We start from the raw sequence: 26,567 nt of genomic DNA, 5'->3' as shown, positions 1-26,567 counted from the left end.
ACTGAAGCACACACAAACATACACAACAGCACAATAACAATGCAAGCATGTGTATAGTTTGTATTAGTGCTAACAATTATTTAAATACCTTTTTTTAAAAATGCAATTCAAAGTCATTTTTGTTAAGTAGAAGGTACACTAAGATTTCATTAAACAATTTCAGCCATAGTTACGGGAAAGAACAACACAAGAAAAAAATGAAAAAAAAAAAATGGGGAAAATAAAGAGCCGTTTGGAAGACGAATCGACTCATTGGTGAGCCGAGTCAAATAATTTGACTCACAGAAAAGAGCTGGAATTTGCATCACTACCCTGTATCCAACTAGAACTGATAAAGGAATGGAGCAACCCTGATAATGGCGACATGGATCCAACAAAGAGCATTTTTTCAAACAGTATTTAGAAAAAGCAGATCATTTAGAAGCAAAGCAAAGGCACACACATTTTTGTTAAAACAAATTTATTAGTTCTTGACAAATTTTTTCACCCATGCTAGTTGTAGTAGCTAATTCCCAAGAATTCGCTGTCATAATGACATGGCTCCTTATTCATACAGCATCCCCCAAACATCTCGACACACTCCGAGAATATTTCCACTGAGTGAAGAAAAGAACTTTTCCTACCAGGCAACGAGAACACAGCCGAGACACTAGTACTCCCTCAGCAGGGCGTAACAAAGGCTTGCTATCATTCTACAGACCTTTAGAAATTCCTCAGTTGCTGGATCTCTCCTGAATGCACACACAGACACACCGGTGTAATAAAACTATATTTATAAATAAAAGCAACAACTCTGCTCTGAATTTTTTCCCCCCAAAAAAATCTCCCGACACATGAATGCTGACAAACCGTGAAAAATATATTCCTGGCTTTGCAAGTGAAATATCTGGAGGAGAAACTCTACTGTCATAGGTATTAAAAAAAAAAAGAAACTAAAAACCTTCCAAAACACACTACAACCAGGTCAAATCATGAGTAGGCATGTGCCGATATTCATCACGATAATCGCTACAGTTTACGTTATTATATACGCAATAATTATGTAAGTAATAAAACTATAGGGTTCCAGCACTTTTGGTGCTTGGACCCCTAATGATGATAATGACCCGTGCTAAAACTGCACTTGTTTCCAAGAAATGAAGGAAAAACAAAGGAGTAATATGAAACACTTTCCGGGTTGGACAATAAAAAAAAAAAATGACAATGGCGATACATACAATATCTTTTCTTCTAATGTCTTTACGTATGATTATGTCCACCAATTTTCTTGAATTTGAATGAAAATGTAAAATGTACAGTTTACCCTCTAAATTACAAGGCTAATGTAGCTACTAGTGTAGCATCGTGCAGGTTGGAGGCGTGGCCTAAAGTCAGAAGTGATTTGGCTTTTTAATATTGATGTATTCTGCGGTTTTTTTTTTTTTTTTTTTGGAAGTTGCAGATTTAGTGCAGGATGAAATTCAGGATAAACAGAAAACATTTTCTACAAGATTTTTGGACGAGAGATGTAATCCAGTCTCTCACTGACGATATTTTAAAGTCCATATTGAATAACTTGATTGAGTATCGGCACATGCCTAATTAGAGGACATTTATTTAACCCTTGCAGCTAAAAACTCTCTGAATTACTGACATCAGCTTTCCGTTTCCTTCGTCTCAAAATCTCATCTCTAAATCTAATTAAAAATTAACAATATGCTTTAAAGTTCTGTTTTATTCCTTTACTGAGAGTTAAAATTAATTGTTGAAATTAAAACACACTACCTATGAGGCATGTTTATGAAATCGTGATATTGTATTTTTTACCAAAAAAAAAAAACAAAAAAAACAAAAACTACTCTGTATTGCTAAAATATTACCGCTCATGTGGACTGAAATTTCTCAAACACACAAAAGATACCTAGAAACCCTGAATATTTAGGCACTCGTATAAGACACAAAGAGTGACAATTTTAGAAAGTTCAGCATTGTGATATATTGTACGAGAGATTATCGGCATGTGCCTACTACCTATACATTTTTAAAAAAAAAAAAAAAAAAAAAAAAACGGGGGGAAAAAAGGGCTTTGTATTCTACTGTTATTTCCATTCATTTTTAGCCTAATGTTAATTTAAAAAAAAAAAAAAGATCCTAGTTTCCATGTTTCAGGGCTATGAGTTACAGTTTGTACTATTCTGATATTTTAAATGCAATTCTTTATTTTAAAATAAAAAAAAAAGAAAGAAAGAAAACATGGTCTTAATGTAGTTCACAATCCAGTCGTGGTCACATGATGTCAACGAACAGCTCTCCGTTGGCGGTGAGGCAGGAGCGGCGTGAGCCCGAGAGTTCAGAGGGCACGTGGGCGAGATGACGTGCCCCAGACACGCCGCTGTAGGAGTGAGAGTGAGAGTGAGAGCGTGAGCTGCGGATGCTGCCCTCACTCGGTGCTCGCTCCCTACGCAAGTCAAACTCCAGGGTGTCGGTTACGTCGTTTATCCCCGCCGCTGCCGTCTTTCCATCCGTTCTGCTCCAGCTGCAGTTCGAACCGCTGCTTCCTGAAATGGGACAAAACACACACTGGTTCAGGATTTAAAACAAGCATGTAGTGAAAACTTTAAACGCAAATGAGATACTGGAAAAAGTCTGAGCAATTGGAACCTTTAAATTTCTTTATATTCTACATTCTGTTCTTTAGTCATGTGAGAACACACTCATTCGTGTCTGAGAGCGTCTGAGCAGTCTCGGTCCGAGTGAACTATAGTGAGAAAGAGATTCGACTCTGAATCGACTCGCACCAGCAAGTGAATCAAACATGCCGTGTTTTAATTTGTACCAGTGTTTTATTTTGTAAAGTGAGCTGCTAAGGTGAGACAAAGCACAGAGCTGTAGCACTGCAGAAATGCTAGAGATTTAGAGAAAATATGAACAAAATGCTTTAAACTAGTTAGTTATATAATTATCTAATCATTTATTTAGCAGTGCTTGGGTGACTTTTGTGTTTTCTACACACACTCGGTTAAGCTTTGTTTAACTTTTTCCGTCAATGTACATCTGACTAATGAATGAAAGAATTTCATTTCAAATGTTTATTCATTTATTCTTTAATGATCTTATAAGAATGATTGTTTGTTAGAATAAATGAAAGCGGTGTCTAGTGGAACTTTTCAAACGATTGTGTGGAGTGTTTACAAAAATCATTTCTGTCCATTCTCCAAGGGTGCCAATACTTTTGGAATCGACGGTAGATTATATAATTTTTTATTAACACGTCACTGACAGGAATAGTTTATACATCGTCAAGAGAGTGATATGGATGTGTATGAGCAGAGTATTTTTTAATTATTTTTTTTAAGGTACATAATAATAATAGTAACAATTATAAGAAATTTGTGGCTGTGTTCCAATAGTACAACACGAGCAGACGGATTTTTCAGCCTAGTAAAGCGTGAGAGGAAGCGGCTCTGACGTTACCCTCGCTGTGATGACTCCCGGCGCTCCCGCCGCCCGGCTCAGCGTGATGGTGAGGTGCGTCGTGCAGCGAGGGCGGGTACTGATACGGGAAACTGGGCCACGGAGCCTCGGCGGGGTGGAGCAGGGGAGCGAGTGTGTCCTGATCAGACGCTCCGCTCGAACCGTCGTGCTCCTGCAGGGACAAGTGCGCCATATCTGCAACCACAGAGACCACAGGAATGTCTTTACAATCACAGCGTCATAACACGTACACGTATCACACAACATAGCAAATGACGGAAGATAGGAAGTCATGTGACCACCTCTATAACCAGAACTAATCATATAGAAAAAATATATAACACAAATTCAATGTACGTCTATCAAACGCACACATTTCCTAATTTTTTGGTCTAAACAACCACCGCGTTACTTGCATAAGAAAACATCTCGAACTTTATTTTCACAAACTTCTAAATTTCAGAAATCTTCTTATTAAATATGATGAAGTAAGTAAGAAAACATGCTGTTATAGTAAACACTGTGCGAAGAGGAGGGGAAAAAGTTTATCCTCGTCATCTGCACCACTCACTTTGAAAAAGATTAATTAAAAAAAAAAAGAAATACTTCATTCTCTTTTGAAATTACAAAATTAACACTGGACTACTGAGAAAGAAATAGCTAAATATAATAATAATAATAGAAGAAGAAGAACAAGACTACAATAAGTTATTTTTTTTTGTGAAATAGTAATATACCTTTTTAAAACATTAACATAATTAACTATATTAATTATTACATAATTTACTGCATTATTATTTGACAATTTTACTGTTTTGCCTTTGACTCCCTTTTGCTTCATTATTTCCATTTTTTTACTTTACAGTGTAAAGTACACTGACCTGCATTTTAAATACTGTATATAAAAGGTGCAATGTTTTTAATTATTACTATTATTATTATTATTACCTTTTGAAACACTAATTTCCATGAATTTAACACTAATTTCAGTTTCAGCAGTTACCAAACACTGATCCAACATAAGATTTTTCACCACTCTGAGTGGAACAGTGTGTGTGTGTGTTTTTTACGGACTGAGCGTGCTCAGAGACTCACTGCCAGATAAATCCCCGAACACGTAGTAGCACTGCTCGGAAAAGGTGATCTTGTTGACGGTGTGGCGGATGAAGCCGGCCTTCAGCAGGTTACTGGCGTATTTCCGAGCTTCTCTTCTGTCGGCAAAACCCTCAACGTGATGGAAGAGCCAGTCAACCACATCTGAACCTGAAAAACACACATACAAGTCAGAACAGGGGTCCAAAATAATCTTGGAGTTCAGGCAAAACACACAGGCGAGCACATGCGAACACACACACACACACACACGGCAAATGTACCTATGAAGGCATTGGCTATAGTGATCTTCAGCCACATCCTGTCTCGAACCTCCAACCCTGAGTCAGGACAGGCCATCGCCTTGGCAACGGTTGCCATGTCGCTATGGACTGACAGGTGGTAGTCATCAAACCCTGAGGAGAGGAAAAATAAAGATTGAAAAAAATTGAAGCCCGAATTGCTTCGTCCAACAAAAGCAAGAAAAATCCGTCCAAAGGAAAATTTGGAATATTTATTCAGCAGGAACTTTTTCCCTTCTGCATGAAAATATGGAGCTGTGTGAAACCTAACACATTCCACACTTCTGAAACACACTCTGCCCTAACCCAGCCCTAACCCAGCTCTAACCTAACACATTCCACACTTCTGAAACACACTCAGCCCTAACCCAGCCCTAACTCAGCCCTAACCCAGCTCTAACTCAGCTCTAACCCAACCCTAACCCAGCTCTAACCTAACACATTCCACACTTCTGAAACACACTCAGCCCTAACCCAGCCCTAACCCAGCCCTAACCCAGCTCTAACCCAGCCCTAACTCAGCCCTAACCCAGCCCTAACCCAGCTCTAACCCAACCCTAACCCAGCTCTAACCTAACACATTCCACACTTCTGAAACACACTCAGCCCTAACCCAGCCCTAACCCAGCCCTAACGCAGCCCTAACGCAGCCCTAACGCAGCCCTAACCCAGCTCTAACCTAACACATTCCACACTTCTGAAACACACTCAGCCCTAACCCAGCCCTAACTCAGCCCTAACCCAGCCCTAACTCAGCCCTAACGCAGCCCTAACCCAGCTCTAACCTAACACATTCCACACTTCTGAAACACACTCAGCCCTAACCCAGCCCTAACTCAGCCCTAACCCAGCCCTAACCCAGCCCTAACCCAGCCCTAACCCAGCTCTAACCCAGCTCTAACCCAGCCCTAACCCAGCTCTAACCCAGCTCTAACCTAACACATTCCACACTTCTGAAACACACTCAGCCCTATCCCAGCCCTAACCCAGCCCTAACCCAGCTCTAACCCAGCCCTAACTCAGCCCTAACTCAGCTCTAACTCAGCTCTAACTCAGCTCTAACTCAGCTCTAACTCAGCTCTAACTCAGCCCTAACCCAGCCCTAACCCAGCCCTAACCCAGCCCTAACCCAGCTCTAACTCAGCCCTAACCTAACACATTCCACACTTCTAAAACACACTCAGCCCTAACCCAGCCCTAACCCATCTCTAACTCAGCCCTAACCCAGCCCTAACTCAGCTCTAACTCAGCCCTAGCCCAGCTCTAACTCAGCCCTAGCCCAGCCCTAACTCAGCCCTAACCCAGCTCTAACTCAGCTCTAACTCAGCCCTAACCCAGCCCTAACCCAGCCCTAACGCAGCCCTAACGCAGCCCTAACGCAGCCCTAACCCAGCTCTAACCTAACACATTCCACACTTCTGAAACACACTCAGCCCTAACCCAGCCCTAACTCAGCCCTAACCCAGCCCTAACCCAGCCCTAACCCAGCTCTAACCTAACACATTCCACACTTCTGAAACACACTCAGCCCTAACCCAGCCCTAACTCAGCCCTAACCCAGCCCTAACCCAGCCCTAACCCAGCTCTAACCCAGCTCTAACTCAGCCCTAACCCAGCTCTAACTCAGCTCTAACTCAGCTCTAACTCAGCTCTAACTCAGCTCTAACTCAGCTCTAACTCAGCCCTAACCCAGCCCTAACCCAGCCCTAACCCAGCTCTAACCCAGCTCTAACTCAGCCCTAACCTAACACATTCCACACTTCTAAAACACACTCAGCCCTAACCCAGCCCTAACCCAGCCCTAACTCAGCCCTAGCCCAGCTCTAACTCAGCCCTAGCCCAGCCCTAACTCATCCCTAACCCAGCTCTAACTCAGCTCTAACTCAGCTCTAACTCAGCTCTAACTCAGCTCTAACTCAGCCCTAACTCAGCCCTAACTCAGCCCTAACTCAGCCCTAACCCAGCTCTAACTGAGCCCTAACTCAGCCCTAACCCAGCCCTAACTCAGCCCTAACCCAGCTCTAACTCAGCTCTAACCCAACCCTAACCCAGCTCTAACCTAACACATTCCACACTTCTAAAACACACTCAGCCCTAACCCAGCCCTAACCCAGCCCTAACTCAGCCCTAGCCCAGCTCTAACTCAGCCCTAGCCCAGCCCTAACCCAGCCCTAACCCAGCTCTAACCCAGCCCTAACTCAGCCCTAACTCAGCTCTAACTCAGCTCTAACTCAGCTCTAACTCAGCTCTAACTCAGCTCTAACTCAGCTCTAACTCAGCCCTAACCCAGCCCTAACCCAGCCCTAACCCAGCCCTAACCCAGCTCTAACTCAGCCCTAACCTAACACATTCCACACTTCTAAAACACACTCAGCCCTAACCCAGCCCTAACCCATCTCTAACTCAGCCCTAACCCAGCCCTAACTCAGCTCTAACTCAGCCCTAGCCCAGCTCTAACTCAGCCCTAGCCCAGCCCTAACTCAGCCCTAACCCAGCTCTAACTCAGCTCTAACTCAGCCCTAACCCAGCCCTAACCCAGCCCTAACGCAGCCCTAACGCAGCCCTAACGCAGCCCTAACCCAGCTCTAACCTAACACATTCCACACTTCTGAAACACACTCAGCCCTAACCCAGCCCTAACTCAGCCCTAACCCAGCCCTAACCCAGCCCTAACCCAGCTCTAACCTAACACATTCCACACTTCTGAAACACACTCAGCCCTAACCCAGCCCTAACTCAGCCCTAACCCAGCCCTAACCCAGCCCTAACCCAGCCCTAACCCAGCTCTAACCCAGCTCTAACTCAGCCCTAACCCAGCTCTAACCTAACACATTCCACACTTCTGAAACACACTCAGCCCTATCCCAGCCCTATCCCAGCCCTAACCCAGCCCTAACTCAGCTCTAACTCAGCTCTAACTCAGCTCTAACTCAGCTCTAACTCAGCTCTAACTCAGCTCTAACTCAGCTCTAACTCAGCTCTAACTCAGCCCTAACCCAGCCCTAACCCAGCCCTAACCCAGCTCTAACCCAGCTCTAACTCAGCCCTAACCTAACACATTCCACACTTCTAAAACACACTCAGCCCTAACCCAGCCCTAACCCAGCCCTAACTCAGCCCTAGCCCAGCTCTAACTCAGCCCTAGCCCAGCCCTAACTCATCCCTAACCCAGCTCTAACTCAGCTCTAACTCAGCTCTAACTCAGCCCTAACTCAGCCCTAACTCAGCCCTAACTCAGCCCTAACCCAGCTCTAACTGAGCCCTAACTCAGCCCTAACCCAGCCCTAACTCAGCCCTAACCCAGCTCTAACTCAGCTCTAACCCAACCCTAACCCAGCTCTAACCTAACACATTCCACACTTCTGAAACACACTCAGCCCTAACCCAGCCCTAACCCAGCCCTAACCCAGCTCTAACCCAGCCCTAACTCAGCCCTAACCCAGCCCTAACCCAGCTCTAACCCAACCCTAACCCAGCTCTAACCTAACACATTCCACACTTCTGAAACACACTCAGCCCTAACCCAGCCCTAACGCAGCCCTAACGCAGCCCTAACCCAGCTCTAACCTAACACATTCCACACTTCTGAAACACACTCAGCCCTAACCCAGCCCTAACCCAGCCCTAACCCAGCCCTAACCCAGCCCTAACTCAGCCCTAACGCAGCCCTAACCCAGCTCTAACCTAACACATTCCACACTTCTGAAACACACTCAGCCCTAACCCAGCCCTAACTCAGCCCTAACCCAGCCCTAACCCAGCCCTAACCCAGCCCTAACCCAGCCCTAACCCAGCTCTAACCTAACACATTCCACACTTCTGAAACACACTCAGCCCTATCCCAGCCCTAACCCAGCCCTAACCCAGCTCTAACCCAGCCCTAACTCAGCTCTAACTCAGCTCTAACTCAGCTCTAACTCAGCTCTAACTCAGCTCTAACTCAGCTCTAACTCAGCCCTAACCCAGCCCTAACCCAGCCCTAACCCAGCTCTAACCCAGCTCTAACTCAGCCCTAACCTAACACATTCCACACTTCTAAAACACACTCAGCCCTAACCCAGCCCTAACTCAGCTCTAACTCAGCCCTAGCCCAGCTCTAACTCAGCCCTAGCCCAGCCCTAACTCAGCCCTAACTCAGCCCTAACCCAGCTCTAACTCAGCTCTAACTCAGCTCTAACTCAGCTCTAACTCAGCTCTAACTCAGCCCTAACCCAGCTCTAACCCAGCTCTAACTCAGCCCTAGCCCAGCCCTAACTCATCCCTAACCCAGCTCTAACTCAGCTCTAACTCAGCTCTAACTCAGCCCTAACTCAGCCCTAACTCAGCCCTAACCCAGCTCTAACTCAGACCTAACCCAGCTCTAACCCAGCTCTAACTGAGCCCTAACTCAGCCCTAACCCAGCTCTAACCCAGCTCTAACCCAGCTCTAACTGAGCCCTAACTCAGCCCTAACCCAGCTCTAACCCAGCTCTAACTCAGCCCTAACTCAGCCCTAACTCAGCCCTAACTCACGGCCTTACTCAACCCTTACTCAACACCTACTCATAGACTCTAATGACGGACTTAATCCCTTCAAGTCTCAGTTTATGATGTGGGGAATAAACCATGTGTGGTGCTAAAATAGTAAAAATAATAAATGACAGTGGGTTGGTGTGATGAAGCGGAGTCACTGTTACCAACCCAAGATTATTTTCCTAGAACAGCATGTCCTCAAGCGTTTTATTCCTCTTATACCACAGCTATAAACAGGCATTCCCTCACCAGCCTTGCGTTTTCCTCTCTCGCAAAATACTAAATACTAAAAAGAAACGCAGCTTGTCATGTTACCGAGAAACCTCAAAGCATAAACTCCTCTGTCCTGAAGAAATGGGGAACATTACAGCTTTATGGTTACAAAGTTGTAATCAAATAAAGCAACAAAAGACATAAACTGCATAGCGTATTGCATAGCATGCATGATACGACTACAAGTGAGATAAAAGCTACTAAACAACTGACACCATCATTTCTTACTTTCTGTAATGTTAGTTGTGTCTCTAAAATGCCATTTCTGCGACCCCTAATGGTGGCCTCTAGATTTGTTGCTTATTATTGAGCAAATATAGTTTGTTGTCGTCTCTTACGCTCGGTCTCGGGGATGGAGCTGGAGATGGAGGAGCTGGTGGAGGTCACCGTGCTCATGGAGGGGCTCATGCCGTAGGGAGGGTAGATCCCCGTCATGGCCGCCGTGTGAGACACCCAGGCTGCAGGGTCGATCGGACGAATGGGCTCACCTTTGGGGTAGAAGGAAAGAAGATTAGGACCGAACCATGTGTCATGAGGGCAACTGCGACACACGAATGGTACATTCCAAAGCTGCAAAGTAAAAACCTTTGAGACAACGTTCAGCTAGGCTTCCACGAGCAATCTGACGTAATTTCCGAGCAAACAGACATTGTGTAGAGGCTTCACTCGTTTACTATCATGAACATGGCAGCTGAGACAATTCCAAGGATAAACACGATATGCGACAAAGCCTGTGATTGGTCGTTACAAAAAAATGAGGCGTGCCCAAAAACGCGTTCATTCCAAATCTCGTATAGATTTCGCCATCATCAACTCTCGACATTGTAAATATAGAATAAAATTTCTAGTTCTTCCATTCTATCATTTGTACTCTGTGAAAGGCAGTCTTCCTTTACTCATGGAAACTCTCATGAAATTTTAACAGCGCCACCTGCAGTACTGGTGCACTCGCAGGAAACATGCTAGCTTGTCAACTAACAAACATGGCTTCATTTTTGCACAAACTAAAATTTTTGCATTTTTTTCTGCATTAAAATCCGCTGAGGCCTTAAAAATCACGTACCTTCAGTTAAAAAGTGGGTTATGCAAGTGTGTATACGTGGGTGTCTTGCGGAGGAATCTCCTGTGTGTGTGTGCGTGAATATAAACACTTACTCCTGGGAGTGAAACAGTTGTTAGGGTTTGGATCCCAGCACTTGGCCACCGTCAGAGAGACAGGTCTGCAAACACACACACACACACACACACACACACACACACACAGAGCAAACACAGACACGTTTCACAGCTAAGCAACAAAATGTTGGAAAACCAAATTTCCCATATGCATGCACGAACACACACACACATGCAGAGAGAGAGAGAGAGAGAGAGAGAGAGAGAAAGAGACTCACCCGGGTTTATGCACGATGTCCCTCAGCACCCGCACCGCATCGTCGTTGCACATGTTCTCAAAGTTTATATCGTTCACCTGCGGAAAAAAACAAACAAACAAACAAAAAGAGTCATTATGTGATGTTTAAAGCTCAAAGCCCCACCCACCAACACACCACACCACACAGGCAAGCCTAAGCTCCGCCCCCTCACCTGCAGCAGCATGTCACCCGGCTCGATCCGTCCGTCAGCTGCCACAGCTCCGCCCTTCATGATGGAGCCGATGTAGATGCCGCCGTCACCTCGCTCGTTGCTCTGACCCACGATGCTGATGCCCAGGAAGTTGTACTTTTCTAAAATAACCGTACAGAGTCACAGAGTGAGAAACCTTTCTCCATAATGACTGTAACGTCATGTAACCGCCCCCTACTGGTGTAGTCTAGTATAGCACATCTTTACGAAGAAGTTATTACACAGCAGCAATTAAAGAAGCAGTGTGTGATGTCCAGGAGATGGATTACACAGGTGTTTAAACTACACTGCCTTTTAAGGAAAGGGGTGGGGCAGAGCATCTCTGTTCTGATTAAGGGTGGAGCTAATTTGCAGTTTGAAAAAAAATAAAGTTTGAAATGAAGAAACTAACCACCAAAGCCCTGTTCTTTGTTTGGGTTGTTAATAAATCTAAAATGAAATAATGAACACCAGAATTAATAAATGTAAATAATCTAAATGGGCTAATTCAAATTCTGTTAAAGGAACCACCTTTAAACATTACAGACCGCACCTTTAATTACGCGAGTCAACTCCCTTTATGAGTAGCTGCTACAATAATGCCGATTTCAGAACATAATGCTGTGATACCATAAAACAAGGACAAAGAGCTAAGCGATTAGCATGGAATTTAAAAAAAAAAAATTAAAGGTGGGATTTCATAATGTTTAAAATGTTTCTAAAGCTGTAACAATCATATATCTTCAAAGAGAACTTTTAAAAAGTCATAAAAAACTGATAAGGCTATTGTAAAGTTCCAGGCTTCTTTTTAAAAAAAAATTCTGGCCTGGAAATTAGCTCCACCTCGCTAGCAAAGTCAGACTGGCCCAACACTGCCCCTTTTCCTTTAAGGGCAAATCACAGGACACAAACACACACACACACACACACACACATTATATACATATAAACAGTGGATGTGGGAGTTTGATAGGAAGGGGGTGGGGTTTGTTTGGGAAGGGGGGCGGGCGTAGGCTCTAAAAGCTCCCATCCTGTGATCAGAAGAGAAAAGTCTCAGGATTACAGTTAAAAGGTGAGACTCACCCATGTTTAATGTGACTGTGATGATATTCAGGGACATGGTGGAATCAGTAATGCTGCTGAAAGACGACGACTAAACAGAGACAGGAACAAGGAAGATGATTTTGCTTTTTTTTTTGGCATTTTCTTTCTTATATATATGTAATAATTTCCTCCCCCGTCTCACCCTCTCCATGTGATGGGGTTTGGGTTTCCTTCTCCGGCGCCGGTGTCGTCTCATCATGCGCGATGAGCCGCTTTGTTCAGTCACGCTGCTGAAACTGCGAGACAAAATCAACATCATCAACATGACAACGTTCCCTATAGAGATTAAACCTAACCTACTCACAGGAGCGTGTGATCTCGGGTGCCAAAACTTTTTTTTTTTTTTTTTAATAACAGATTATGGAATTACACCGTTACACACTTAAGTCCTCTTAAGACCTAAATCCTTTAAGGCTTTAAATGTATTTAATTGTGAGACTTTTAAAGACATTTTATCCTGATTTATGATGAACAAAGGACTGGGACTGGAGTTCAGCCATCTTACTGAAGCAGGAAGTAAAGCACAAAGTAAAACAAGAAAAGCAGGAAGAAATGCAAGAATTTAAGCAGAAGCAAAATAAAGCAGTAAATCAGGAAGTAAAGCACAAGGTAAAGGAGGTGGTGAAGTGGTGAAGCAGTAAAGCATCATGTGAAGCAGGACGTGAAGCAGGATGTGAAATACAACGTAAAGAATAAAGCAGGAAGTAATCCAAGAGGTGAAGCAGTAAAGCATCATGTGAAACAGGAAGTGAAGCAGGAAGTGAGGCATAAAGTGAAGCTCGAAGTGAAACAGGAAATAAGGAATAAAGTGAAGCAGGAAGTGAAGCAGAAATTTAAGGAGGAAGTGAAGCAGGAAGTGGAAAAAAAATTGAAGCAGGAAGTGAAGCAGGAAGAGATGTTTAAGGTAAAGGAGGTGGTGAAGTGGTGGAGCAGAAAAGCATCATGTGAAGCAGGAAGTGAAGCAGGATGTGAAATACAAAGTAAAAGAATAAAACGGGAAGTAATCCAAGAGGTGAAGCAGTAAAGCATCATGTGAAGCAGGAAGTGAAGCAGGATGTGAAATACAACGTAAAAGAATAAAGCAGGAAGTAATCCAAGAGGTGAAGCAGTAAAACATCATGTGAAACAGGCAGTGAAGCAGGAAGTAAGGCATAAAGTGAAGCTCAAAGTGAAACAGGAAATAAGGAATAAAGTGAAGCAGGAAGTGAAGCAGAAATTTAAGGAGGAAGTGAAGCAGGAAGTGATGTTTCTCACCGGCTGGTGGATCCGTCGTCATCCGAGTCGAAGCAGCTGCTGGACTCCAGCTCACTGCTCATGAGGGACGAGCGACTGTCACAGACGTCGTAGCCTCCGAGCTCCATCCCTCTGCCCACTCGGGAGTAACCGTTCATCCTCGCACCTGCAGGGGGCAGCAACACGCAGAAACATTAATCAACAACCACGAGTTTATTATTGCTTTCACTGGCTATACCTGTAATATTTCTGAATGTCTATAAAAATATCAGGTGCATTAAACTCTAAAAAAAAGTACTGATTATTTCACATGTGCAGAAGTCAGCCAATCAGAAGAGGAGTCATTTACATAAATCAGTCTTAAAGGCACAGTAACTAATATCCTGAAAGAGTGGAAAATAAAAATAAAAATTCAGTTTGGTTGTTAAATAAAACACCACAATTTTACTCACCATAAAGTTTACACTTTACACACTCACTCTAAGCAGACAACTGACTTTTACGTTACAGATTTTCTTTCCAAATTCCTCACACGGTCCCGTTTAAGAGCGCACAGGAGACACGGAGCGCTCGCATTCCTCAGCCTCAATCCCACAATGCATCAGTTATGTTATCTTAACCAGGACTAACTCAATAAATAGGTGGAATGTGACTCTCCTGCTCAAGTTAGGGTGGTTAACGTCAACACACACACACACACACACACACACCATCTTAGCTAAATCCTCTGAAGACAACATGAACAGTAACATCACGCAATAATGTTTGCTCCATATTTAAACGTCATTACTGGACTTCAAGATGCTACATGCAGAAAATACTCGTTTCTGATTGGTCGGCAGGACGCCTCTAATGAAAATGAAATGACAGAAATTTACATTATACATACAAATACAAATTTACATCATACAGTACTGTCGCATGGATGTCACCATGACAACCAGCATAAATAACAGCCTTTTTTTTTTTACTTTTACCCTTTTTGTGCTGATATGAAAAAAAAGGACTCACGACTCACCGTAACCATGACAACACGCTTACCAGTCCTAGCTAGTAGCAGTTTACTAACCAGCCTAGCTTGCTCTGTAGATTAGTTTTTGAACATGCCAAAAATACATACGCTGTTTTTTTTTTTTTTTTTTTTTTTTTTTTAATTACATCACAAACATTAGAGTTTTCGCAATTCAATATATCGGACTCTCATCATATTCCTGCGCTAACAGGACTCGCTTTTCACCGCTACTTTGTCCTCCATGTTTGTTTTTCTCGCATAATTGCAACTTGCCATCTGATTGGTCAAGAGATTAAAGAAAAAAAGCACTTGAAGTCACAACTTGTTGAAGCTCCACTGTGATGAAAAAAAAAAAAAAACACTTACAGTAGAGCTTTTTAAAAATCCAGCTAGTGTTAATTCTTAAATCAGACTAAATTTGGAGCCGTAATATTGTGTAAAAATTTGAAAGTTCATACCTGAATGATCATGCGACTGTTTCCTGCGTGGTCTGTCTCTTTCCCTCCTGTGCGACACCACCGAATCCGTCTCCGTCTCATCGTCTGCACCGTGTCGGCTGCCTGCAGCTTTAGGACTGAGTGTGCAAAAAAAAAAAAAAGGGCTATTTTCACTTACGCATCATTCTCTCAGGTTTTTTTTTTTTTTTTTTTTTTTTTATGCAGGCTTTTATGGAACATTTCAGCAAAAAAACATTCACAGTTGGGGTGTCAAATACATGTACACCTATAGATGTCCTTACTACATATCCCATAATCCTGTGCATCAGCCAGGCTGGTTAAAATGGTGCCGGAAATATGGCACTGATGGCACTAAAAAAAAAAGCACTTATGGTTTTATTTCTAGTTAGAAATGTCTGGTGTAGTCAGATTATTTTTGTTATTTTCCCCTAAAGTACAGATCTTTAGGGTTAGTGACAGGATCTTACTGACACGGATGAGATTTCAAGACTTGTTCACAGTGTCTCTGTTTTACGCAAATGTTAAACATCATGGTTATTTGCTGAATTGCTCCTTTAAGCAGCGTTTGTGTAGTGAGTGCGGTGATACGGACTGAAACGACGGCGGTCTGGAGTCTCCGATGCCCTGAGATCTCTCCCCCGACGGCGGCCGCTCCGACTGACTCTCTGCCACCGAGCATCCATCCGAGTGCGAGCCGTCAGCCGACACCAGCTTCACACGGGAGATATAACACACACACACACACATACAGGCGCACACACACACACACACACACACACAACACACGCACACAACACATGCACACAAAAACCTGTTCAGTCCTGTTAGTACAAACAAATAAGATGACATCATCATAAGAGCAGCAACTAAACACACACACAGACACACACACACTCAAGACAAATTTATATTAAACTTTTCCTACCACCAGCATTTTCTGCGTTCGTTTGGACGCATGTTTGAGTCTTTACCTGTTAATAAGACCGATCTCCAATCAGATCCTAACCTCCAGGCTGAGGCCATAATTTTTGTAACTTGTTTCAGATGCTCACAAACATTTTATGATGACTAATTGTGCTTAAGGTTATTTCTGACTGCTTAGCTAATTTGTGCAGTTCAATATCCATGTGTGTCTTTTAAGAACCTTAAAAGATGTGTTGCTTTAAACCAAGGAGGACTGTGTTAGCTGTTATTCATGGGTGCCAATACTTAATATATACTTTTGCTATACGCAAAACCATTACCAATGCAAAGTTTTTTTTTTTTTTTTTTTTTTTTTAAATCCTGTTAGTAATTGTCTTCATAGTTATATGATATATAGAGATTTCTAATCTAGAAACGTACATGCCATAGTTCTGTTCACTGGAAGAGACTTTTTCTTTCGTTTTCAGTCATTTTACACCGATCAGCCATAACATTAATGAATAACATTGAAATATCTCGTTACAATGGCACCTGGTAAGGGGTGGGATATATTATGCAGCAAGTGAACAGTCAGTTCTCGAAGATGATGTGTTGGAAGCAAGAAAAAGGGGCAAGCGATCTCAAGGATCTGAGCGACTTTGACAAGATCCAAACTGTGATAGCAAGACGACTGGGTCAGAGCATCTCCAAAACACAGGTCTTGTGGGGTGTTCCCGGTATGCAGTGGTTAGTACCTACCAAAAGTGGTCCAAGGAAAGACAACCGGACGGCCAGCTGCATATGCGTCAGGTGGCACCAGGATGCATTATGGGAAGAAGGCAAGCTGGCGGAGGCAGTGTGATGCTCTGGGCAATGTTCTGCTGGGAAACTTTCAGTCCTGGCATTCATGTGGATGCTATTTTGACACATACCACCTACCTAAACATTGTTGCAGACCAGGTACACCCCTTCATGGCAACGGTATTCCCTAATGGAAGTGACTTCTTTCAGCAGGATAATGCGTCCTGACACACTGTAAAAATTGTTCAGGAATGGTTTGAGGAACATGACAAAGTGTTCAAGGTGTTGACTTGGCCTCCAAATTCCCCAGATCTCAATCCAGTTGAACGTCTGTGGGGTGTGCTGGCCATCAAGTCCGATCCATGGAGACCCCACCTCACAACTTACAGGACTTAAAGGATCTGCTGCAAACGTCTTTGTGCCAGATACCACAGCACATCTTCAGGAATCTAGTGGAGTCCACAACATGTCTTGATGGCTCAGAGCTGTTTTAGCAGCACAAGGGGACCTACACAATATTAGGCAGGTGGTTTTAATGTTATGGCTGATGAGTGTATACATCAAATATTGTGATATTGCTGTAAATATTGCTAAAAAAAAAAAAAAAAAAAAAACACTGGGAGATTTTTGTAACATGAAAATATAATATTGTTAAACTTTACAGCTAATCCGAAGTGTTAGCAAGATGCTCTAAACATCGTTAGAGAAAGTGGAAGCTAGTAGTGACTAGCCAAACTGCTTCTATATTCCTGATGCGTGCCCATGTCTCCACATCTGGAGGGAGTTCCAGCTGGGAACGTCGTCAGCGGGGGGTTTCATTAATCCTTATGCAAACACGATCGGTGATTTATACTGAGAGAGAAATGTGTGTGTTTAGAAAATATTAATCAAACTTATTAAATATCAAAACTCTAACATGAGATCTCAGAACTGCAGCGTTAATTAAATTTACTGCATTTTACAGCTTTTCAGGGTAAAACCCCTCGACACTGAAGTGAAATTTGTTTGTATTTATTTAAAATATTGCTCAGAGGTGTTCATTTTTTTGGCACATATATTTTCAAAAGAAAAAAATGTTAACACCTTTCTAATGAAAAGGATTTTTTTGCGTCACCAAATTTGTCCGTGGAAAATTTTATCATGGTTTGTATTGTTTATTTTATGCGATCATTTTTAGGAAGGGTACCAATAATATAGAGCACTTCACATAAACAGTGTGTGTGATGCACTGAAATGAAACTCAGTTCGTTCCTGAATGAGACAATTATTAATTAATAGTTGTTTTTTTTTTTTTTTTTTTTATTGTTCTGCTGAACGGACTTTTATCTTTTATTTTGCTTGTTAGGATTTTTAAAAATTAAAAAGCATTAATTAACTAATATCAAGGCTATGAAATAACCAGTACATTATTGATAAATCCACCAGAAAAGTGTGTGTTATTTGTGTGAGCTGTGTATTGAGCAGAGGCTCGTGCTTCCAGGAAATCAAATTTGTAGCGGAAAAATTCTTTGGGGGGGAAAAAAAAAAAAAAAAAACAATGGATTTTTTTTTTTTTTGGTACTTTAACCCTTTCGCTTACATTTTCAACTGCAAATATGTTAAAAAAAAAAAAAAAGCGTGCGTGTGTGTGTGTGTGTGTGTGTGTGTGTGTTCTTTGTGAAATATGTCTAAACGTGCTGCAGGAAGCACTTCAATAATACACACTTTTCTTTTCAAGCTCAAACTGACATGAACGGAAATAAACGGAAAAACACTTCGCTATCAAACTGAGTCAGCTGCCCGACTGCTTTTTATTTCTTTCCTAAACACTAGCTGGGGTTAAAGGTTAATCAGATTTCTCTGTGAAGCATGAAAGATTGTTTTTTTTTTTTTGGTAAATAAAAATTAAACGCAAGAAAAAGAAATACAGCAATGATGTGAGAAATGAACTGAATCTGAATGTTAATACTGTAAGTCATGAAGCATTTCTGGGTTATAGCTCTCACACACACACACACACACACACACACACACACACACACACACGATGTCATACTGTCTTTGTGAGGACCTTCCATGGACACATTTATTAATGCAGCTAATTAACTCTAGTGTAGTATAAAGGAACATTTGAGCATTTTATGTTATAAAATAAAAGCAAAAAAATATATATAAAAAATTTAAAAAATTTAAAAAAAGGTTCTCATCATGGGGGACCAACTCAGTGTCCCCCCACAAGCTCAAAACTCTCAGATATTCTGGGTACATTTGGTCCTCACCAAGCTATAAAAACATGACAACACACACGCACGCACGCACACACACACACACACACACACACACACACACACACACACACACACACACACACACACACACACACACAGAAACCCCCAGCACTGTAGCGTTCATTAATTCCCTGCTTCATTATGCAAAGAGGATCAGTAATGATGCTGAACTCTGTGTGTGTGTGCGCGTGTGTGTGTGTGTGTGTGTGTGTGAGAGAGAGAGAGAGAGAGAGAGAGCTCACCCAGCACACCACGCGGCCGTTGTAGCAGGGCAGTTTGGCATTGTCATCCGTGATTTCCTCCTTGACCACCCTACAGGAAAAAAATGAAGAAAAAATAAAAAAGAAATTAAATTATGGACGCATCAGCAAATCTTCGCTGCTCTGATGTCAATCAAACAGCAGCCGGGCTCGGCTTTAATCCCGCGAGGAAGACGGTGTGAATATATTAGAATAAATAAATACGACGAGGTCCAAGATGAAAGCAGAGACGAGCAGTTCAAGCAGTTTTAAAGGGTTTTTTTTCCCCTCAAAGGACCACCAGCAGAGCCGGGACTTGAACTCACAACCTCCTGGTCACTGGGGCACAACCTTCATGAAAAATCACCATCTGTGTTAAAACCGTTTTGCTTTTAATGGATAACAAACAGATTGTAGGCATGTGTGCAACTGTACATTTATTTCCCTGGGAAACAGGACTTTTTTTTTTGCATTAATTTTAAATATTTCTGAAGGGATGTCGATCATTTTTGGCCATATTTTTGAGGAATAAGAGTTTTATTTTAAAAATGTTTTTGAAAGGCAACAATAGTTCCTGTAAACTGTAAATACTACTTGCACTAAAATGATTATAGCCCATGCCTATTAAATATAAAAACGTAACCTCTGCTTTAAATTCACCTTCAAAGAAAATTTAAAAAAATTCAAAGATAAAATAAAAAAAAATATCAAATCATGGACAATCCATGACATACAGCAAAATGAACAGAAAAACAGATGGATATACAAGTTAATAGAGAATATTTCAATCACATTCAGGAAGGGGGTGCAAACTTTTGAACCGTTTCGGGTTTATTTAACACTATTAATATCGCTATGCGCTATTTGTGTGATAATGAAGAATCTGTGAAACTGAACACAATAAGCCTCCTGTTGGTGTAAAAAAAATTATGATTTTTTTTTTTTTTTTTTTAGATTATTTATGTCCTAAGAGGGGCACAAACTTTTGCACCCAATGAAATTTACTCAAAAACGTTCCCAAGCTTGTACATACGCTGTGGCCACTCCCATTTGGAGTTGGTATGAATACAATGAGTTGAGTGCAAAAGTTTGTGCCCCCTCCTTTGGGGTTTCTAAGTGTGTTTTTTCACTCGGTGCGAATTCCTGAGTCAGCACTCAGGACCGTTTGTGGGCGGGGCTCATAATCGGTTGATTGTTTTATTTTTTTTGGTCACATAGAATTCCTACATCGATTTGTGCATGCAGGCATTCAAAACGTTAGCCGCTAGATTCTTCCTTATTTTCTTTTGGTACCAAAACACATGCGGTGAAGAACTTTTTGGACGCGCGGCATGTTGTTGTGTCACCTGCAAACAAGCAGCTGATCTCATACAAGAAGATTTTACAGCGCTCCAGTCCTGTGAAAGTCTGGTTCTATATATATCGATAAGGCGTTCCGTCTCTTCCGCTGACCGTAACAACTCTTTCCTCGCCATCACCAAACGTGAAACAGGAAGTAACGTGACAAGGGTTCGGTTGTTGAGTTGTTTTGTGACATCACAACCTGTGCTGATACATGACTCCGCCCCTGAATGCAAAAAAAAAAGTTGCTGAGTGGTATCGCACTGCGTTGGCTGATGTGCACAGACATTGTTTTTTCCACATAAACATGTCGCGTGTAAACCCGTAGTGGGTGTGGCCTAAACTGGAAGGGTTTGGGTTTTTTTTTTTTGTTTGGTAGTTTGTTTGTTTTTTGGCGGTGTGTGAATTCTGGTTCTGATAGCTTCCACATGGTTGAAGCAAGCCCCATACCACCGTTTTCCAAGAGGACCAGGGATCAGCTCTCAGAACTAGAACACAGCTATCACAATTCAGAAATCTCAGTGCAAACAGCCTCGAGTCCAAAAAACAAAACAATGCAAGTGTGAACATGAACTAAGAAGGAAGGGGCGATGGAAAAATTTAATCTATGGGTGCACAAACTATTGCATTAGAATGTATAGATAGAGAGAGAAAAAAAAGAGAGATTTTTTCCCTCATTGGTATCTTTCTGACTACAATTAAATAAGTCAGTGCTCTGAGACGAGTTTCAAAAGAAAACATCGTGATTTGCTTTAAAAAACAAAACAAAAGATAACAAAACAAAGTTCCGCCCCATAAACACATCGTCTGCACGCCTGTGTGATGTGCGTCAGAGGGTGGTGAACGGGGGTAAAGATGAACTTCCCACCATTCTTTTCCTGATTTATATCCACACGGAGAGATGAAACACGTTTAAGCTCTTAAACGAGCTGTGTGAGGAGCGAGGATCCGACTGGAACGTATTTCACGCAGGGCAACGCTGCCGTAAAACTGACAGCACGTATCACTAAATTCCACGCTTGGTCCGAACTGGCATTCCTCCACTAACGCAACACACACACACACACACACACGGGGAGGTATGTGAAGAAGCAGCTGAGATCCTGTTAAAGCCTGCTGGAGAATCAAAATTTAACACTGACTTATTTAAATGAATGACTTCGGTCCAAGTATTCAGAATCCATAACGCAATATTTAACAACCTTAAAAGACCTTCTGATTTTCTTGTATTTTTGGCCTTGTAGCTTAGTTTCTGTTCAAATCCGAACTGATGTTGTTTTCCTCCCTGACAGGGTGATCTATTAAACACAAGATACAGCAAGCTAGCAAAAACAGCTAAGGGCGCCAATACTTATATCTCAGGGACCATGAGAGCAAAATTTGTCACACGACATCAAAACACAACATAAATAATAACCTCATACTGTATATGAAACTCAACCGGTGTCTTATTACGCATGTAGTGCACTATGTAGGGGCTTTTTTGTGCTACTGTTATACCCTATGTAGTGAGCACTTATAGTGAATATAAGTGACCCAAAAACAAACAAACAAACAAACAAAAAAACAGGATTCCTGCGTAAAGATGGCGGATGTTTACGCAATCCCGTGGTTCAACAACAAAAACGAACCGAACTAGTCCTGAACTTATTACAATTCAAATAATGAAAAATTTCCGAATTTGTATACGTAGATTTTGTATACGCAGATTTTGTATACGCAGATTTTGTAGCTTGGCCTAAAAGGAAACGTTAAGTAAAGACAAGCTTCAAATATCGAGTATTAAATAATGGCTAGGTGATAGAATGAAAAAACATCATATCATTTGAATAATCACGATACAAAATATGCATCGCAATAAAGAATTTTAGGTTTGTTTGGGTTTTTTTTGCTAGCAAACCACTAGCGATCAAGGTTCCAAAATTATTGGACAGTATTTAGAAAAGTTAAAGTATTTTACGAAAGAAAGGAAAGACAGATGAGTTACTTTCTACAGTGATTACAAACCGAATGTTAATAGTGCAGACGCCGGACGATAACAACAATCGTTCAGAGCTGATACTGAAACTACGCTATCTGTATTGTTTACCTTTAGCTAGGTCTTAGCTAGCACTATCTGATGTTTGAATGAACGTTGCTGTAATTGCCAACCAACCGTTGCTCGTGCCCAACAACCCCTTTTCAAACTTTTTAACGTGACCAGGACGAACGTTACGCACTCGCAGACTAGATTTTAAAGGCTAGAATTTATTTCATCAACAACACACACACGTTCAGGACACTTCACAACACCTTCTCGATACCTGATATGAATAACGACATTCATTTTTCTGAGTTTTGGTAACAAAGCTTCAACAAAAAACAGTGGGCTAGAACGTGGAAAACTACAATCCGAGATTTTATGTACTGAAAACTTACTTAAAAAAAAATAATAAAGAAGAGGAAAAGAGAATGAGCGGCAGGAAATGATACAAAACCTAACACACACACACACACACACACACACACTAAGAGGTGAGAAGAACTTAGTAAAGTATCAGAAGTGGTGATCTTCACTGCATCCTATTCGTATCAGAAACGATCACGTGGAAAGAAGCGTGTCACTGATGCGTGTAAAGCTAATCGTCAGACTGTACATGTCGTACGACGTAAATGAATTTGAGAATAATATTTCGTTTCGTTTATATCTAACTGTAGGAATTTATACAGCGGTTGTAATTAGCAGACTTTAGCCTCGATGACTTTAGTTGTGAAGCTGTGGCAGGTTTCAGAGCTGCGTTTAGCGCTAAAACGTTTTTTTTTTTTTTTTTTTTTTTAATTAACCAGATGGTTTTCGCTAGAGATAATTTTAGCTCTGTTTGATGTGAATACAGTGACACATTTTCAGGGGGGTGTTGGGGGTTGTTGCGGGGTATGAAGACTCCAACCCCTGGACTGGGACTGAATTCAGCTCGTAAACACAAAACAACATCAACCCTTGGTATTAGTTTCTTCATTAGAAAATTACCGATAAGCACCGATACCCGGTATGTCAAATGGACGGTATATCGTTCAAACCCTGCGTGACCGTAGGGCACACATGGCGTCTGCACTGCGCATGCGCAGATCACAAAAGAACGCATTCAACGGACCACACACTCGCTTTAAAGTGGAAAAAAAAGGAGAAAAGGCCCAAAGCTCAGTTTCCTTAAAAACTAAAGTCATTGGTGAGAAGTCATCAGAATTATTCACCTCCTGAAAAGTCTTACGTCATAAATTTTGCGCATTTTTTGTGTAGTCATGCTGAGCAACTCACACACACACACACACACACACACACAGCAAAGCAAACACTTTTCTACCCCCCGACTTTGTTTATTAGGCTTTTTTCTCTCTCACACACTGCTTTAAAGGGCTCAGAGACGTTTCCGAGTCGATGGTGAAGAGATTTTGGATTTAAAAGGCAGGAGAAGCAGCTTGTGGAGCTTCAGCTTCAGCTCTGAACCTGGTTTAAGCATGAAAGCAGCTGAAGACCATAAAAGTCGCAGCAGAAAGAAACTGTACATCAGGAAGAAAGCACACAAAAGAGAGGTGTAAACACAAAAAAAACCCAAACAAAACCGAATCCAAATCCGCCCTCACCCAAAGTCGTCGTCCATGGACTTGAAGAAGAACTTGTAGTTTGGTTTTTTGAGGGCATTCTTCAGCTCGGACAGCGTGACCGCGGCGGCGGGGACGGGAAGCTTCACCAGGTACGGAGTCTCCTGCTCGTCCAGATGGTAGATCACTTTAGTTTCCCCCATGGCAGAGAGCCGGGGAGAGACAGGACACGGTGGGCATCAGTGCCCCTCCAACACCCGGGCTCGCTTCTCCTTCTCCTGCTGAGAAACACACACACACACACCCCGACTTTTCCTGCTCGCGCGCGCGCTCTTGCTTGCTTGCTTTCTTTCTTCCCCCGGAGTTGCCAGGAAACCTTCTAACGCGCACAGCAGCTCTACCCCCGCGTCCCGGCGCTCCTCTGCGCCCTCATCTCCCTCCCGCACTCTCTCACCAACACACACACTCACACACACTCACACACACCACTAACACACACCACTAACACCACACTACCTACACTAAACAAGCCCGTGCTGGGTTTTTCCTCCCTTTCTCTCTCTCTCTCTCTTTCTTTCTTTCTCCTCACCAGCACTAAAGCTCGCTCCTGCTTTTCTATTGCTCTGATTGAGGAGAGAGAGAGAGAGAGAGAGAGAGAGAGAGAGAGAGAGAGAGAGAGAGGGTAAAAGCCTGACATGCGCCCTCTGGTGGTCAGGGGCGGGAAGTGCTCATCACACACACACTCACTCACACACACACACACACACACACACACACACACACACACACTCATGTAGCCACAGTCAGGGGCGGATTTAGTGAGTTGGGGGCCCTAAGGCAAAATACAAGAAAATGAGGCCCTATTCAACTGTTTTAACATCAGTATTTTAATTTTCTGCATATTTTATTTAGCATTAATAATTAAATATATATATAATTTGCATTTTTAAGGGGCCCTTGGCTTCTGGGGGCCCAAGGCGGTGGCCTGGCTTTGCCTAGGGTTAAGTCCAACCCCGGCCACAGTAATGGTACTTCTGAATAAACACAAGTATACGGCATTTTATATTCTGATATCTTTATACACACACACACACACACACACACACATGTAGCCTCTCAGTAATGGCACTTTTGAGTAAATACAACTACATGTCATTTTATATTTTGATATTTTTATACACACACACACATATGTAGTCTCTCAGTAATGGTACTTCTGAATAAACACAAGTATACGTCATTTTATATTCTGATATCTTTATACACACACACACACACACATGTAGCCTCTCAGTAATGGCACTTTTGAGTAAATACAAGTACTTCATTTTATATTTTGGTATCTTTATACACACATACACACACAGTAATGGTATTTTTGCATAAATACAAGTACATGTAATTTTATATTTTGATATCTTTACATACACACACACACACACACACACACACACACGCACACACTCTCATGGAGTAGCAACCCTCTAACTCCACTTTAGCACTTTATACTTTTCTACTTTGTTTATCTATTTTTTTTCCCACCGTATTACACACTTACATCACAGGACAGAGAACATCCCAACATCGTAAGACACAATTACTACAAAAACAAAACAAACAAAAAAAAAAAGAGCAAGACTTGAGATGAACTGGACTCATAAATGAAAATGCTAATCAGGACTCCACTAAAATACTAAATATTTCAACCCAGAGGAGCAGAAGGATTCTGTCTGTCTATTTTGTTTTTTTTTAAGTCTTTGAAACTCTGAAATGTTTTCACAAAATCTCAGAGAAATAAAGGAAGAGAGGGTTTACATTTCCTCTACTTACATGTGTGAATGTGATATTTACCCAGTCAAATTCTACTTTCTTATTTCCACCTGCATTCATACAGGTTTGTGTTTGTAGCTTTTTTATATTATACATAGTGTCTGAAACATCAGGAACCAATGAGACTAAAACGAAAAAATGTACTTCATTTTGTATTTATTTACAGCGTACGCTCCACATGCTCTACTCCCTGCTGCTCTACACACTTCATCAGCCACTTCATCACGTTCTTGCTCAACATACTGCCCTTGGCTCCTGACGTTTCACTCTTTCTGTATTGTCTTACTCTTGATGGCAACTACTGGCTTTCTCTAATCGATATATCAGTGTACTCGTACAGTGACAATAAAACTTTCTTACCTTATCTTATCACAACATTGTATTCACTGGTGCAGATTTTTCACAATAATACTTAAATTTTGTCTCACTAATTAAACACTTATACATTGGTAAATAACAAAACTTATCACATTTTTGATGTCAAACATGAATATACTGTACTCTGAATTAATCTGAATAACTTAACAGCACTATATTCTATTTTTATTTTATATATTTCATAA

The 26,567-nt window shown here is 41.8% G+C and overlaps 1 protein-coding gene across 1 annotated transcript; it reads right to left on the bottom strand.

Annotated features, from left to right (window-relative positions):
- Positions 1-1,403: 1,403 nt before the first annotated feature.
- On the bottom strand, positions 1,404-24,823 carry dvl3a (dishevelled segment polarity protein 3a). Its single transcript, XM_034304070.2, has 15 exons — positions 24,217-24,823; positions 19,258-19,327; positions 15,637-15,755; positions 15,045-15,160; positions 13,596-13,740; positions 12,484-12,577; positions 12,321-12,390; positions 11,220-11,359; positions 11,027-11,103; positions 10,788-10,852; positions 9,971-10,120; positions 4,830-4,961; positions 4,549-4,716; positions 3,454-3,648; positions 1,404-2,537 (listed from the first exon to the last, which is right to left on the bottom strand). The coding sequence occupies exons 1-15, from the start codon at positions 24,375-24,377 to the stop codon at positions 2,266-2,268; spliced, it is 1,974 nt and encodes a 657-aa protein (XP_034159961.1). The 5' UTR covers positions 24,378-24,823; the 3' UTR covers positions 1,404-2,265.
- Positions 24,824-26,567: the final 1,744 nt, after the last annotated feature.

The sequence above is a fragment of the Pangasianodon hypophthalmus genome, chromosome 4 (assembly GCF_027358585.1).
Source record: "Pangasianodon hypophthalmus isolate fPanHyp1 chromosome 4, fPanHyp1.pri, whole genome shotgun sequence".
NCBI lineage: Eukaryota > Metazoa > Chordata > Actinopteri > Siluriformes > Pangasiidae > Pangasianodon > Pangasianodon hypophthalmus.
Note: the sequence above shows the minus strand (reverse complement) of the source record. Positions and strands in the feature narration are given on the sequence as shown.